Here is a 14987-nt window from a genome sequence, read left to right on the forward strand (position 1 = left end):
AGTAAATAATACAGGAGTCTTATACCTTACCCTTGACTGATTTTAACACACGTAATTTAGGAGTAATTCTTGTACCTCCAAAGAAATGCAAAATGTTTAACTTTGAATGAAAAAAGAAAGTCCTGAAACATATTCTTAACCCTGTTAGGAGGCGGAGGTTCTTTCTGCTTTGAAGAAATGCGTCAAAAAATCACGGTAGATGGCAGAACCATGTGTATCAAAGATCTAAAAGATTGAGTCTGTAGCAGTTCTCGAGGACAGATATATTTTATTACCATTAACCGTGTTTCTAAAAAAAAAAAAAAAAAAAAAAAAAAGTCACACTTCGCATTAAAGGAGTTAAAATTACGGACGAATTTCCCACCTTACTCCGAAATGTTGACCCCCAAGTATTAGGAACCTTTAAACAAAACCGCACGCCATATTTCACGAAAATCTAGTAATTTTTAGAAAAGTTATCGTTGATTAAAAATAAATAAATAAAAATAGGAGGAATTTGTTGTCCCTGCTTGTAACTACTTTCAACCCGAGCAAAGAGGCTAATTCTTTAATTCTGAAACAACACATACTTTTTTTTTTTTTTTTTTTTTTGTAAAAAATCAGAATTTTTCTACAAATTTATCATCGAACTCTTTTAATAATGAAGAAAGTCCTTATTCGCAACCAATTTTAGCCTCTGTAATGGAGTGATTGGGAATCCTTAAAGAAACTTACAGGATGTATCAAAATCGAGTAATTTTTACAAATTCACCGTGAAAAATTATTTTTTTTCACGTTTTTTGACCCCGCCTTTTCCTATATTTATATGGAATTTCCGTCTTTAATTCCGTCACGACTCCGTCACCAAAGGCTTGGCATGTCTTCCGCCCCGCTGCAGTAGCGTTTGACCTCAGTTTGAACTCGTACAGCATATACGTCCTTATGACGCTCTGTAGAGATCTCATGTTCACTCTGTCCTTGCGCAAATTAACGGTGTGACTTAACTGCCACAACCAGGTAGTATGTTGGATATACTTACAACAACAAGTGACTTTCGCCTTATCTCCATTCGCATTCAACTCACGGTGTGAGAGCCAATGGAACACAGACTTCCATATAAAGCGACAGAACTTTCTTCGTTACCTTTATAGTAAATACCCTCAATTACACTATGTTTAATTTCTGTTACATAGAAGATGTATCAATACTGATAGTTCAAAATAACAGGGTCGCTCAAATTTCTCTGTCATCGAAGATGCTTTGAACGATTGTCCTCGTGATGTGAAACATTAGTGCAGTTGAAGCTATTACATTTGCTACAAACTATCCATCATAGTGTGGTTTATGTATTTTGTTTTCCGAACGTTAGAAGTAAGCCTAACCACACCTAAAAGGAAGATTTTCATTTTATAATGGAAACCATGAAAGTGATTGAAACAACGGTGTGTGTTTATATAAATAAGTAAACCGCTGACAAAGATGACGCTTTCCATTAAAAATTTCGGCATTATTAAATATTTAGACGCATTCCTGAGTTTAATTTACTAGTTGTGATCATCCGTCCATTTAGTTTCTTCAGTAGTTGTGATGGAATGACAAAGGAAGATGAGGTCGCTGAAATGATAGAGGCTCGAACACAATCTCCCACCTGTTGGACGGTTGGTGTAATCGATTGAGACGCAGCATCGTGACTGTCTTTCAGTAATTTGTTGTTGTATTATTCTAACCCCTACAGACCAGCCGACTGTACGAAGCTAGCAGAAGTAGTTCAATACTGTGGATATTTCAGTTGAGGAAGATTTATTTACTAAATATAAAATCACATTTCTTGTATTTTCAAAATGCTCGTTAGGCATCTGTATATTATTCAACTTTTTGGTAGTTGTTTCAACTTTCGTAAAGGACGATTCGGCTCACATAGCATAGCATAGCGTCTATCCTCTAAAATTGTTTTCCAATTGGTTGGAATATTTCTGTTCCATTCTTCATATCTTTCAAACTGGTTGGTATCCTTTTCTGAGCCCATATATTCCTTTGTGAAGATTCATTCTCCTTTTGTTTCGGTTTTCTGTTATACGTTTCTATTTATAATGTACGAATTATAAATTATTTTAAACTGCACAATTTATCTGTTCTTTCACGTTTTTATTCGTTATGGAACTAGTTTTGGTTTCTCTATCCTGACATATCCTATATTTTCCTCTGCTATTGTGTTTCTCAATGTGACAAATGCTTTCTCATTGTCATAGGCATTTGCTTGCGCCTCATTTTCATCATCAACTGGTCGTTACTATTTTTCAATATAAGATTTAATGTTATTTCTTAGCATTAAAACTAAACTAAATCTCCGGCATGAATCTCTGAAAGTCGCAGCGATTCTTACTTACAACAGAAAAGTTTTCCTTGTTTATTAGTTTTATGTTTGTTTCCATTACTGATAAGCCTTTTTTTCCCCCTAATTTCCTAGTAATAACTAGTTGATAATTGAGTTAATTTGTGTTACAGTGTACTTCTCTGGTACTAAAATGAGATGCAAATATCGTGTTAACTGTTATACTTATCCTTCACCTCTTTGAAGACTCATCTCGTTGATGCATATAGCAGTTGGCTGAAAATTTGATGAAAATAATTTGTTAACATTCATATATATATATATAATATAGTCATAGTATAACGTCTGGCTTTTTTTTCACTAAATGATTATTAACCTTATAGTGCCAATGTATTTATTTCAGCAAAAATATTTTCGAAAGCTGCTGTCGCTTTCATCCTCAGCCTCTACAAGTACGAAAAACGATGAATTTGTAACTCACATTGTGATACGTCTACAGTATGATGGCCAACGTATCGTAGATTACGTTTTATTTAATAGAGGATTCACAACTGTGTGAATTTAGTATATTCACTGGTTTTTAATATATTGGCACTGTAGGATTGGACATATTACTTAACAAAGTTATTTAACAAAGAACTGTGTAAATACATCAGTGATCATACTTTGCGGATCTACCTGAACATGGCTAATTCGATTCTTCGGATTGCCGTCCAAGGAAGTCAAGTTTCCTTACGTGTGTATCTTATTGAAAGTAGGTGGCAAAATATTTTGATTTTCTTTTTAAAGGAATTTGATTTGTGAGCATTATAGTGTGTGGGCTCCTTATAGAATTACCTGCTTTGTATATTATCTAAGAAGCATGTTATATATAAACGCAACGTCGTTATTTTTCAGGGGAGGTACTTCGTGGTGATAGAATAGTAAATACGCCATATGAAGTAAAAATGGCTGAAAATGTAAAGTGTCGTTTGCTTTGTCATACCAAAGACAATCCGATGAACTGGAACGAACAGGATTCTCAGAAAGTCATCAACAGGATACAACATGAATATTTCGTTCATTTGTAAGTATTATGTGATACTGATTGTGTCTATACTATATGTATTCATAGCAGAAAAACACTATAGAATACTGCAAAAGTTCTTTCTTGCTGTTAAGAAAAAAATAGTTAACACACAAAGAAAAACTTTTGACTCGAGAAGTAGTTATGTTGAGATGATGACAATCTTCATCTCTTTTTGAATAATGTTTAAACATTATGTCACATTTGTATTAAACGTTTAAAAGGCGATGAAGAAACACTTGGTTAAGTTCTCTTTAGAGTTTTACGTCCATTTTGAGATCCGAGACTACGTGAAACGTGGATATGGAGGTTAACGTGGGAACCGACACGTATGATTTTGCCTTGAGAGCATCTGTTTTCTAATTGTGTAATGTTTTTCAAAAGGTTTATTTGCATGACCTCGAAAAGTTAAGTAAGGATTGATCTTATCACCGTGAACAGAAGAATCCCTTGGAATCAGTGGTTTCTGAATAAAGTGACTAAATAACTTGTAAAGTTTCCTGTGTTAAATCTTCCTCTTGCAGAGTTAAGAAATCAAAAGAAATTTAATAATTCCGTTTATTTCAAAGTATTAGCGAAAGAAGCTTTATTTGAGAAATCTGTATTTAAGCATGACTATGGCGATTTGGTTTTGAAAGTGTGAGTAGAGCTTCATGGGATAAATATGATATTCTTTTCTAGATTGGTGGATAACCTGCCGTGCGCAACGAAAATAGTTAATCCAGAAACAGGAGAAATTCAATATGAGCATGGTTACCGTCTCGGTGGTGTAGCTGACGGTATGCCCTACATCAACAACCATCTGAGACTTGTCTTACAATACCATACAGAAAATGAGTAAGTAATTATTTATTATTACTAATTATTTAAGTAATTAGTAAGTAATTACTAATTATTTAAGCTAATGGTTTTTCTTTTTCACGAGTATTATGGCTGAGTATGTACTCAGTAGTATGTTTGGAATCTCATTATCATTTACCCGTTATGTATTATCTTGTTTATGAAAAATGATTGAATGCAACTGATCAAATCTTGTTTTAATTTTCCGTGTTAGAGTTGTCTGATACCTTTTTGTTGCCCGTGATAATTTGATGCGAGTAGTAATTGACACATTAAAAGTGAAGCTCACGAGAAGCTGTATTGACCTGTGTTATGAAAAGTATTTTTACCGTTTTAACTCAGGATCAAATTAATTTCAAGAAATTTAAGATATGGTGGAATGAATTTTAATATAATATCTGTGTGTCAAATTTATTGCTTCACTTTTGAAACATTGCGGAGAAAGACAAGGTCCTCTCTGTTTACTAAATTGAACTCTATTGTTTGATGTTATTTTAAATAACTGGTGCGGGAACTCAAAAGGTTTCATCTTGCTCTTTCCTATCCTTTTACGGATTTATTCAGAAAATGATCCACTGTAAACATAGACTTTTTTGCTGACTGCTATCAGCATTGTCGAGACATAGGTAAGAAACAGTAGCAGTGACACGTGTACACCACGAAGGAGAGTTCAGTATCTGTGCCGTGAAGTTTTGTTAGTTTATACTGAAATCGAAAGCGCTAGTACATGTCTACCATTTCCAGTTTTAGTGGAAAGATTAGAATGGAGATGGAAAACATTGTTGTGACGCTTAATTAATTGCAGACAACCGCTTATTACTATCTGTTAACCGCTTTTATTTCATAGTGATCAACCTTAAAACCGAAGTGGTTGGTATGTGCTACTTAGAGTTTCAGTAGAAGATTAGAAGAGAATATAGTACCTATTCTTACAACGCTAAATTGAATCAAAAAATAACTGTTTTTCCTTTACCTCTTATCATTTGTGTTCTACATAGATCAATATCAAAATTAAAAGTTGTACTGAATTCCTATCACTTTCAGTTTTAGTAAGAGTTACGGATGAAGATTAAATGTATTCTTGGGACGCTTAATCGATTGCAATAAACAGCTTCTCGCTACCGTCTTCCTATACAGTGATCAACATTAAAATCGGAAATGGTTGATTTTTATCATTTCCTGTTTGAATACCACTTCTATCAACCAACTTTTGGGTCTCTTTATCCTTGCCAAAAATTGGTGTTGCTTCATCTGCTAGTTCTTTGAGATTTTTGTTTCCCGGACGGACACAAAGACAGACAGGGTAAATATATAAAAGAGTTGTGGTAAACCTAACTCTTTGAAAAAGGGGTTTAGTGAGGATAAAATGAATGGAAATTAATTATACAGGTAATAACTACAGATGGTGATCAGAAAAATGGAAACACCTGTAGTTGGCAACACGTCAGATGTATGGGTTGGCAGTGGTGGTGTGTCGCCCGCAGCGCCGAACCGCTGGTGGTGGTGTGTTAGGTCGGTCTCCATACTACGTCAGGCGCGGTGGAACAGCAGTGTCTAGTGGCTGCAGCAAACGGAGGTAGTGTAAAATGGGAGACCTCTCAGATTTTCGAAGAGGGCAAATTGTTGGTGCGCGGTTATGTGGAGTGAATGTGACGGCAGTGGCTACTGTGTTAGGTGTGTCGCGTGGGACAGTGTCGAAGGTGATGACGGCCTACACAACACACGGGAAAACCACATCGGGGAAGCGGAACAGTGGGCGGAAGAAAATCATGAGTGACATGTCACGCCGGGTATTAAAGCGCATTGTTACGCAGAACCGTCGTGCCACTGCGGAGCAAGTGACGGAGGAACTCAATCAGCACCTCCCCCACCCTGTTTCGACAATCAAAGTCCGCCGCGATTTACATGACATGAACTTACGGGGTCGTGTTGCACGGGCCAAACCGCTTATCAAGGACCATAACGCTTTCGCATGCCGCAAATGGTGCCGCGACCATGCAACTTGGACCGTTGAGGACTGGAAACGTGTGATATGGTCAGATGAGTCATCCTTCACCCTATTCCCAACCACGGGCCGTGTTTATGTGTGGAGAACGCCCAAAGAAGCTTATGATCTGCAGTGCCTCCGCCCAACTGTGAAACATGGCGGCGGCTCGGTGATGCTGTGGGCCGCAATATCATGGCTTTCATTGGGTCCTGTGGTCACACTTAGCGGACGAATCACTGCCAACGATTATGTCGCAATTTTAGGAGACCACTTGCATCCTATGGTCTGGATGTTCCCGGACAATGACGCCATCTTCCAGGATGATAATGCATCCATTCACACAGCTGGCGTTGTTGCAGCGTGGTTTGGGAAACATCAGGATGAAGTTCAACACCTCCCCTGGCCCGTCCAATTCCCAGATCTCAACATAATTGAACATCTTTGGTCCTTCTTGGAAACACGACTCCGGCGACGATTTCCACCTCCATCCTCTCTCACAGAACTGGCCGATGCCCTGCACGAGGAATGGTGTAAAATTCCACTTGCTGCCATTCACGACCTCTATGCGTCCATCCCACGTCGCATCAAGGCTGTTGTGAAGGCGAAAGGTGGCCCGACACCATATTAATCTGGTAAGTTGCAATTTCGTTGAGGTGTTTCCATTTTTCTGATCACCATCTGTATATGCACTGACATGTTTACACTAATGAACACACAGTGTCACTCAGTTGCCTGTTACTTATCACATCCATCATGTTTCTACTACTTAATCTCTCTTTCTTACCCATGTCTTGGCAGTGTTGATAATAGTTAAAAAAAAAAAAAAAAAAAAAAAAAAAAAAAAAAAAAAAAACAGTATTTGAAATGATTTTTCTTTTTTAACACAACATACAGAAAAGCAAGGTGAATACCTTTTGTATACATTTATATAGGAATCTCCTTTGGCCAAATAATTTTACTCCAAACTAAAGTTCACCACGTCTGCAGGTTTTCTCGGGGTTCTCTCGTTTTTTCTTGCACATTCTCATTCCTACAGTTACTTAATAACCACACTTTCATTAATCATCCGACTCCTTTAACCTAAAAGTCGTAATTTTGGGAGTTAAAACTAGAAATTTCATTTTCTAAGCTAAAGTATTAAAATTACGTACTTACGGTTAAGAAGGTTAGATGCTACATTGTATGAGTAAGCACAAGGATTAAAGTTAGGGTAAAGTAATACGTAAAGGACGAAAAAGATGATTCACCCATATCTGGTTTACCTAGTTACATACTTGAGATCAGTTGAATATCAACAATCAAAAATTCTACATGTGTAAAAATCAGAAACAAAAAGGATATTCGTTATTAGAGTTATGAATCTCATCCCTTAACATAGACCAAAATATTTACTATTTATGTGAGTGATGAACTGGGCCACAGAATAGGTACCTTAAAAAAGGATAAAATAGAATCTGTTCAGAAAAACTCACACGGAGGAAATCAGCAAAGTTAGTGATTTTTTTAAATTAGAAAGGATCAAGATACTTCAAATTTTTAACCGCTTAAAAAAAAAATCTACTCGTATCGGATATATATGTTGTGTCTGTGTTCCCGCATAAGTTCGAAATACGTGCACCGATTTTGATTATTCGTTTTTCGTTTGTAGGAGCATATTTTTCCGGTGGACCTAGTGTAAATTTCATCAGTATGTAGTGATAGGCTTTGGAGCTAGACATGAAGCGCTTCAATGTCAGAAACGTATGAAAGTGAAGTGAAGTGAAGTGACAAATGAAAATATGCTAGTGGCTAGGCTGGGTGGGAACGTGTCGTTCTTAAACTACACATTGGCACCAAGTGTAGACAGACATCCAATGATTGTGATAATGGCGTGTCGTGAAAAGAAAGTTTTCCAGCATTACGGCATAATATGATAACACTGATGGTAATAGATCGTATCAACATATGTGAATGGCTACCAAATATCCTACAAATAGACTGTTACACACAAATAACAAACTTCCAAATCATTGAGGAAATGTAATTATCTACGCCTGACCATGACAACCGGAATGATTTGCAAGTTTATTGTTTACTGTCCATCTGTAGAATAATTGGTGCTCAGACACCATCTGGTACTGTGTGTTAACGTATTATGCTCTGATGCCGAAAAACAAATGTTTTTTACATGCCATGGTCACGGCCGTGGAATGTCTACAGTTGGTGTCAATGTGTCATGATTATTTTAGAACGATACACTACAACGCAGTGTATCCATTAACATTTCCATTTGTCCACAAAAAAGGCCACAACTGCCTTTAATTCCTGATTTTTCACATTTCGCGAAAGAAAAAAAAAATCAACTTTGTATGTTTGTCTTCCATGAGGACAATGTTAAACCTCCACCCCACGGTTTATATACACGTATCAAAAATACCTACAAATAAAGGTGTTCCCTAGGTGGGAGTTTCATTCCATTTGCATTTATGGTTCAAAAATCCTGACACTCCAAAGTTCAGGTTGTGTGACTTTACGGGCACCCTGTTGGTCATAAAACACCTCAATGGGTGTAGTGTGAAAACAGTAATTAACCGACTTGAATATACGTATGTCCGCACGTAACTTCGACATAGATGCACCCATTTTGTTGATTTTGTTTTTGTTTAAAAGAATATTCTTTTCTTGTGGTCTCATGTAAACTTCATAAGGACGTAACATTTGTATTCAGAGCTATAGAGCGTCTCACCCTTAGATTGCAGTACAGGAGTAAATTGCAATGTTTTTCCTTATGCTCACTGTTGCCAAACTTAGCCTGAATTTTAGATTTTTTTTTTTTTTTTTTTTACTAGATATGGATAGATTTATTGTAGAACATTGTATTCTCTATCAAATAATCTGTTTTTCCCATATCAAGAAGAATTTTCAAATATTGAAATAAATTGAAACAGTGAAATCTTACTAATGGCAAATTCTAACGTCGCATTAAATATATCACGTCATAAGTTCGGAACTATAAGAGATACAAAGTTGAAACTTAAACAAGTATTAACACCATATTTGGTGTCAATGTTGGAAAAGTTTGCATTCAAAAAAACTTTTCGAGTTTAAAAAAAAAAAAAAAAAAAGTAAGAGAAAGTGCGTACACTATTGCAATGCAATATGTAAAAAGTTGACTAGTGAGAAACTTTTTTATTTTTCAGGTTAGATGGGGATGCAAAGCGAGAAAAATGTTGAGAAATGATTGAAGTTATTTTTTTAAAAAATTGCAGGTCGATATCTTTCTTTATTTAGGTTTTATGACTTTTAATGTTAAGAGTCAACTTTCCAAAGCACGCGCATCTGACCAGAAGAAAGGCAGTGACAAATCTTGCAAATGTTATTTTCCGTATGATGTTTGTTTTAAAGTCACTGACACAGAGTTTCTTGCTATACCGATGAGTATTCACTGTTGATGCTATGCGAGCACGAATCTACTGCTTAACAGAAGCATGATCCCAAAATCGAATCCAGGACCACACCTACGAGAAACATTACGTCAACTCCACTCAATCTGTTTAGTTTCACTTACTTCGCTCGTTTCCCTTTATATATATTTTTATATACAGTAGTGCCCTCCTTATGTCCATGACGCACCTCCCCCAATTGTCTATGCGTAGGTGTTCTTCCATAAAAAAAAAAAAAAAAATCGATTAATTTTTACACCCTCTCAAACGTATTTATATAGATTTTAACCCCCCCAAATATTTCAATGACGCAGTTTGCGTCATAGTCCCCCTTTCTGGGCACCCCTGATATATAAGTCTAACATTCAGACGTATAGTTATTTTCTTTCTTCCAAGAAAGAAAAATTTCAATCGCGGGTGAATAGTAAGTAGTGAACACGAATCAGGATAGTAATTCAGTAAGCAATAACATAAATCACAAAAATGCAGTTGGCACTCAAAGAAAACCAACTGTTTCTTCATAAGATCAATATCTTTGGAAGAAGAAAAAACAGGCCAATATCTGTTAATAATAAAGCTCCACACTCATTGGTGATGAAAAGTTATTAACTTTTGTAATTGATTCGTTTACAGTTCGCACGTCGTTTCTAATGTCCTTTCGAATGCTGAAAATTTTCACAGTAAAAGTTGGTTTCGTTTGTAATTCCATTTTTCTTATTTACTGCGGATACGCAGCTGGGAAAAAAAAAAAAAAAAAGCGTTCATAAATAATTTCATGAGCTCACAAAACAGAATGAAAAGGCTCTTTGTCCTTTTGCCCATATTTTTCTTTAGGAAGCATGAAAGAAACAAAATATATTTTCGGAGGGTTTGATTATTCTGTGTGGTTTTGTTTCTTCGCCTATCTGTACCATGTTGGCTGTCACTAAACGTGATTTAAAGTCACAACTTGTGCGTTTGTTTAGAACATATAATAGGATATTTTTCATTCTTCTTCTGTTTCCAGTTCGATAATGTGTGTCTGAGGTGTCAGGAGTGAGTATAGAAACCAGGGCGATTCAGTTCCTATTCACCATTACATTTGTAGATTGTTGAAATATTTAAAATATTTTATGTGTCGTGTGCAATGTTGTATTTACTGTATCGTTGTGTGCATATGCTCCTGAGTCTTACCTGGTCTCAGGGCACAGCGCACATTGAACGTTCTTGTCTAGGTGAGGTTTCCGTACCTGCAACCTAGAACGTATCTTCATTTTTATATTATTAGGGAGAGCATTTTGGGTGAATGAAAGGTACACAGTTTTCGAGGAGGAAATGTGCGAGTAGAAAGGAAACATTCATTCACAGCAAAGGCAATGTGTGAGGCTTTAATGCGAGTGCCTTTGTTTCTTAAAACGAATCTAATTTGAAATTTAATTCCCGATAAAATTTTGGGTTAGTGTTGGATTGGAAACAACACAGCCTAAAAGGAAACATTCAGATATGAGAGCAGAATGGAGAGTATATGTAATAGAAACTGTAACTGACTCGGATTTTCCAATAAATGAGTACTACTTACGAATTTAGTTCCATCCATTCCAGTTCGTTGTAGTCTGTATTAACACTCGCACTAACACTTCACTGATACACAGTTCTTGAAGGTTATTCAGTGACACTTGTTTTAGTTCGAAGAAGGCGGTGGGAAGGCCTCTAGTCCATTAAACATCTACATTGCTTGGAGATCAACACTTGGTGACGACCAATTAGGCATCTGGACTCCAGCATCGTAGACTGCTAGGCAACCATCTCTTCCTTCTTTTCTGTATGGGCGAAGTTTTCGGTGATTTTCCCTCTTTTGGGAGGACCACGAGGGTGTCTCCTAAGGTTCTAAAATACCCTAAAAGTCTATGACAATCCTTTTCTCATTTTAGGTATTTTCTTCTTCAGATTCGTATATGCTTGAATAACAAAATAAGACAAATCGGAGTATCTCGCACACAGAGGTGTTGCGAGTTTGAAATACCGAGGTAAAAAGCTTAGTGTTACAAGTTCTTGCTTCTATTTGTAACTTCGCTCGGCGTTGTTCGAGGGATCTGGCGTCCCTATCTCAGCAAATCAATTGCCTGTGATGAGAACGTTCTCTTCAGTGTATTTCCATCTTATGTCTGCAGTTTCGTTGTATGTTTTTCTCTTCTGCTCTATCTGCATGTTTGCTTCCGGCTAATGTTGAACTATTGAAAGCTAATTGCATGAGACACGAAAAGTAAACGTTTCTATGCAATGGAAAATTAAATTTAGAATAATCGCGTTTCTTTATTATTTCCTTTGTACTCTTTCTGATTTATTTTGTTTTCCTTTTAGAAATTATAAATTAGATCTGTTTTACGCTCCCTCCGCGAAGTTGCAATTTTCTCAAACACAAAATTGAAAGCTTGAAAATATGCAATATGGAGTAAAACGAAAAAACGTGTTTCTAAAACATAAGAAAAGTGAATGAAACTTGAATTTGAAAAAAAAAAAAAATGAAACATATACATATGTGAAAATTAAACTCAAAATAAGGGCGAATTGAAATGGAAAGCCCTGTATAACATTCAGGTCGTAAATACGTAAAATGATTGCAAGACTAACTATGACATAAACAAACAATAATCAAAATCAAAACATAAATGCAAATATTGAATATAAAATCAAAGCTCAAAGTAATGAAAATTATTAAAAGTGCATAAAATTATAATGCATGAATCTGGAAATGAATTCCTAAAATTGCATAATGTGTGTGTCATTCAATAATCAAAAGGAAATTGAAAATTAAACATTAAATGAACATAAAATATATGCCAAAGGTACGACAAAAAATTAAATCAATGTACCTGAAATGAAAATTATATGAGCACATACTTAAATTTTCAGTAAGCACTACGTAGTTATAGATAATGAATATTACCAACCAAAATAAAATGCAAAATGAGTTTAAAATCAATCAAGCTGAAATAACATGTAAATAAATTGATATCATAGTCGCTTCTAGAGTCCTCTGGTACATGAACACACTCAAAACACGAATCCTACACTAATGGAATAAAATTAATTCATTGCCAATTGCAAAATGTCAATGTTATTTTGTATATTACTGTAGCACACAAATGCATGTCTCTATTAAGCAGGTTCAATGTCCGTTCTTGGAACGAATACCTATCTTAATAGTAATCATTTAAAGACAAGAATTCTCAAAATCATATTACAGTTTCTTAGAATTAGAGGAGGGGAGAACAAACATGTGTGTTCACTCCAACTCAAGGTCAACATATGACAAGATATCAATAAGTGAGCAAAGCTCGTCGCAGAGAAGCACGGAGTCGTGCGAGGAGAATGCAACAGAAACAAGCAGGATTCAGAATTGTGCATTAAAATATGACGTTGATATTCATATGCCCTTTTACTCGTGTGTATAAAGGAATATGTAGAGTTAAATTTGAGTGCAGGTTTTGACATGAATAGAAGTGAAGACGGAAAGAAAAGAATGACGAATATCCATTAATTCTCCTGGTATAGTCTATATACAAAAGTGTCAATGGAATTCACATGGTCTCTTGGATGCACTGTTGCAAGCAAGGGGGTGTTTCATACATACTCCATTCGCATGTCTAACGCGATTTGCCTTGTACTACCCTTTTGGTTCTCTGTTGTCTTCGTTTCGAAAGTCCTACGTAATAACGTCGAGTTATTTTGTCTTTCAAAGATGGGAATGTCTCCTTTTCTTCTTCAACGGGAAAGGAAATGTGAGTGGGGAAAAGGAAATGAGAATGTGGGAGGAAAGGGGTTTGGGAAGGTGTGGTTGATCAGACCACTCGATCAGGGTGGGGGAAGGGGTGGATTCTCAATTTCCGTTTCCAGTACTCTTTTCCAAATCAGTTTCCTCTAAGTATTGCCTGAATACCTTTTTTTTTTTTTTTGGACTTGAGGGAGAAGAGGCGGGATGCATAGTTACAAGGGGAAGGTTACAAAACAGGAATGAGGCAAGGATAAAACACAGGGAGAGGGGTTGATAGCAAGTTTGCGGTTACTATGGGGTACACAGTCTGCCAATGACCCTGGACTCGCTTGAGTTTCAGAGGCGGAGCTCTGTTCACGGAGTCTGTGGACATCCCTTGTGTATTACTCGCAGGTTGAGCGTTTTGTTGTTTGCCAAGTGAGGTGGGAGGGGTGTTTGCAGGTAGTTTTTTCAATCGTTCTACTGCAATCTCTTCCTCAATTTGGATACCTCTACCATTGACATAACGAACGAGATATTTGTTCTTGCCATGACATCTGCTAATAATGTGTCCACGGAATTTATAGGTATAATCTAAAAATTGCGGCACATTAACTTTAGGCGTGACATCTAGTATGGCTACAGGATCACCAATGTCAAAGTCATGTGAACTGGGACTGGGGTGAAAAGCATCTAGTCTCTTCTTGAATATGTTCCTTCATTTGAAATTGACATTGAAAATTTCGTGCGGAACCAATAGTGTCAGTCCAAGTCATGGTATCTGCATATTGATACGCTAATTTAACTATTTTGTCTTTCGTTTCAGGAGAAACGTTCGGTCCAATTTGTAATTTAGATGAGTCAAAATTACGCTGACCTTCATTTAAAAGGGGCAAGTTGACATAGGTGGGGTCAAAGTAGGAGTAAAATTCCTTATCTTGAGGGGCAGTTACCACCTCGTCTGCAGTTCCAATAAAGAGCGAAGGCTGTAAAGTTATACATTTCTGCCTGGGGTTGATGAGTTCGATGTAATTGCATTCGTTGTTCAATAAGGCATGGGGTATGAGAATACCATGTTTCGCAAAAACGCGGGGGTCAGGTTCAATACAATAGTCAACGCCCGTGTCTCCGTTGTGAAGTCGGAGCGGAACTACCGTACGAGAGCGGGGTGACAACCTCGTTCGTTGACCTAAGGTGAAATATGGTTTCGAAGCATTTAAAAGGATGTTATACACAGATGCAGATAAACTAATGGGAGGGGTCGCGTTAAAAGCGTCTGGCGGGGGTTTGCCATGACGTTTGAGCGTCAAGGTGTTCGATTCCATATTGACCTGTGCCATATGTGGTCGTAAAAAATCCACACCAAGGATCAGACGTACACTTAAGCGGTCGACAATATGAAAGCGATGGTGGAAGGTGTAACCATGAATTCTAAGGCGTAAAACAACAACTTCATTAAGCTGTACTGGGGCCTGAGAGATACCTACTACAGTGGTTTGAATTTGATAACGCTTGGCCGACTTGGGGACAAGACTGCTATCAATGATAGAGATAGATGACGCGCTATCTATTATACCATGAACGTCATTTCTACCAATTTGTATTGGTATACGAAGAATCTCATTTGC

At 36.7% G+C, this 14987-nt stretch overlaps 1 protein-coding gene across 1 annotated transcript in view; it reads left to right on the forward strand.

Moving 5' to 3' along the window:
• TM9SF4 (transmembrane 9 superfamily protein member 4) overlaps positions 1-14987 on the forward strand; it is a 62731-nt gene that overhangs the window by 11620 nt on the left and 36124 nt on the right. The window contains exons 3-4 of the mRNA XM_081741722.1: positions 3209-3377; positions 4059-4214. Of these exons, the coding sequence (XP_081597848.1) occupies positions 3209-3377; positions 4059-4214 (325 nt within the window). The remainder of the gene's footprint in view (positions 1-3208; positions 3378-4058; positions 4215-14987) is intronic.

This window comes from Thermobia domestica, chromosome 2 (assembly GCF_964235325.1).
Source record: "Thermobia domestica chromosome 2, izTheDome1.hap1.1, whole genome shotgun sequence".
Classification (NCBI taxonomy): domain Eukaryota; kingdom Metazoa; phylum Arthropoda; class Insecta; order Zygentoma; family Lepismatidae; genus Thermobia; species Thermobia domestica.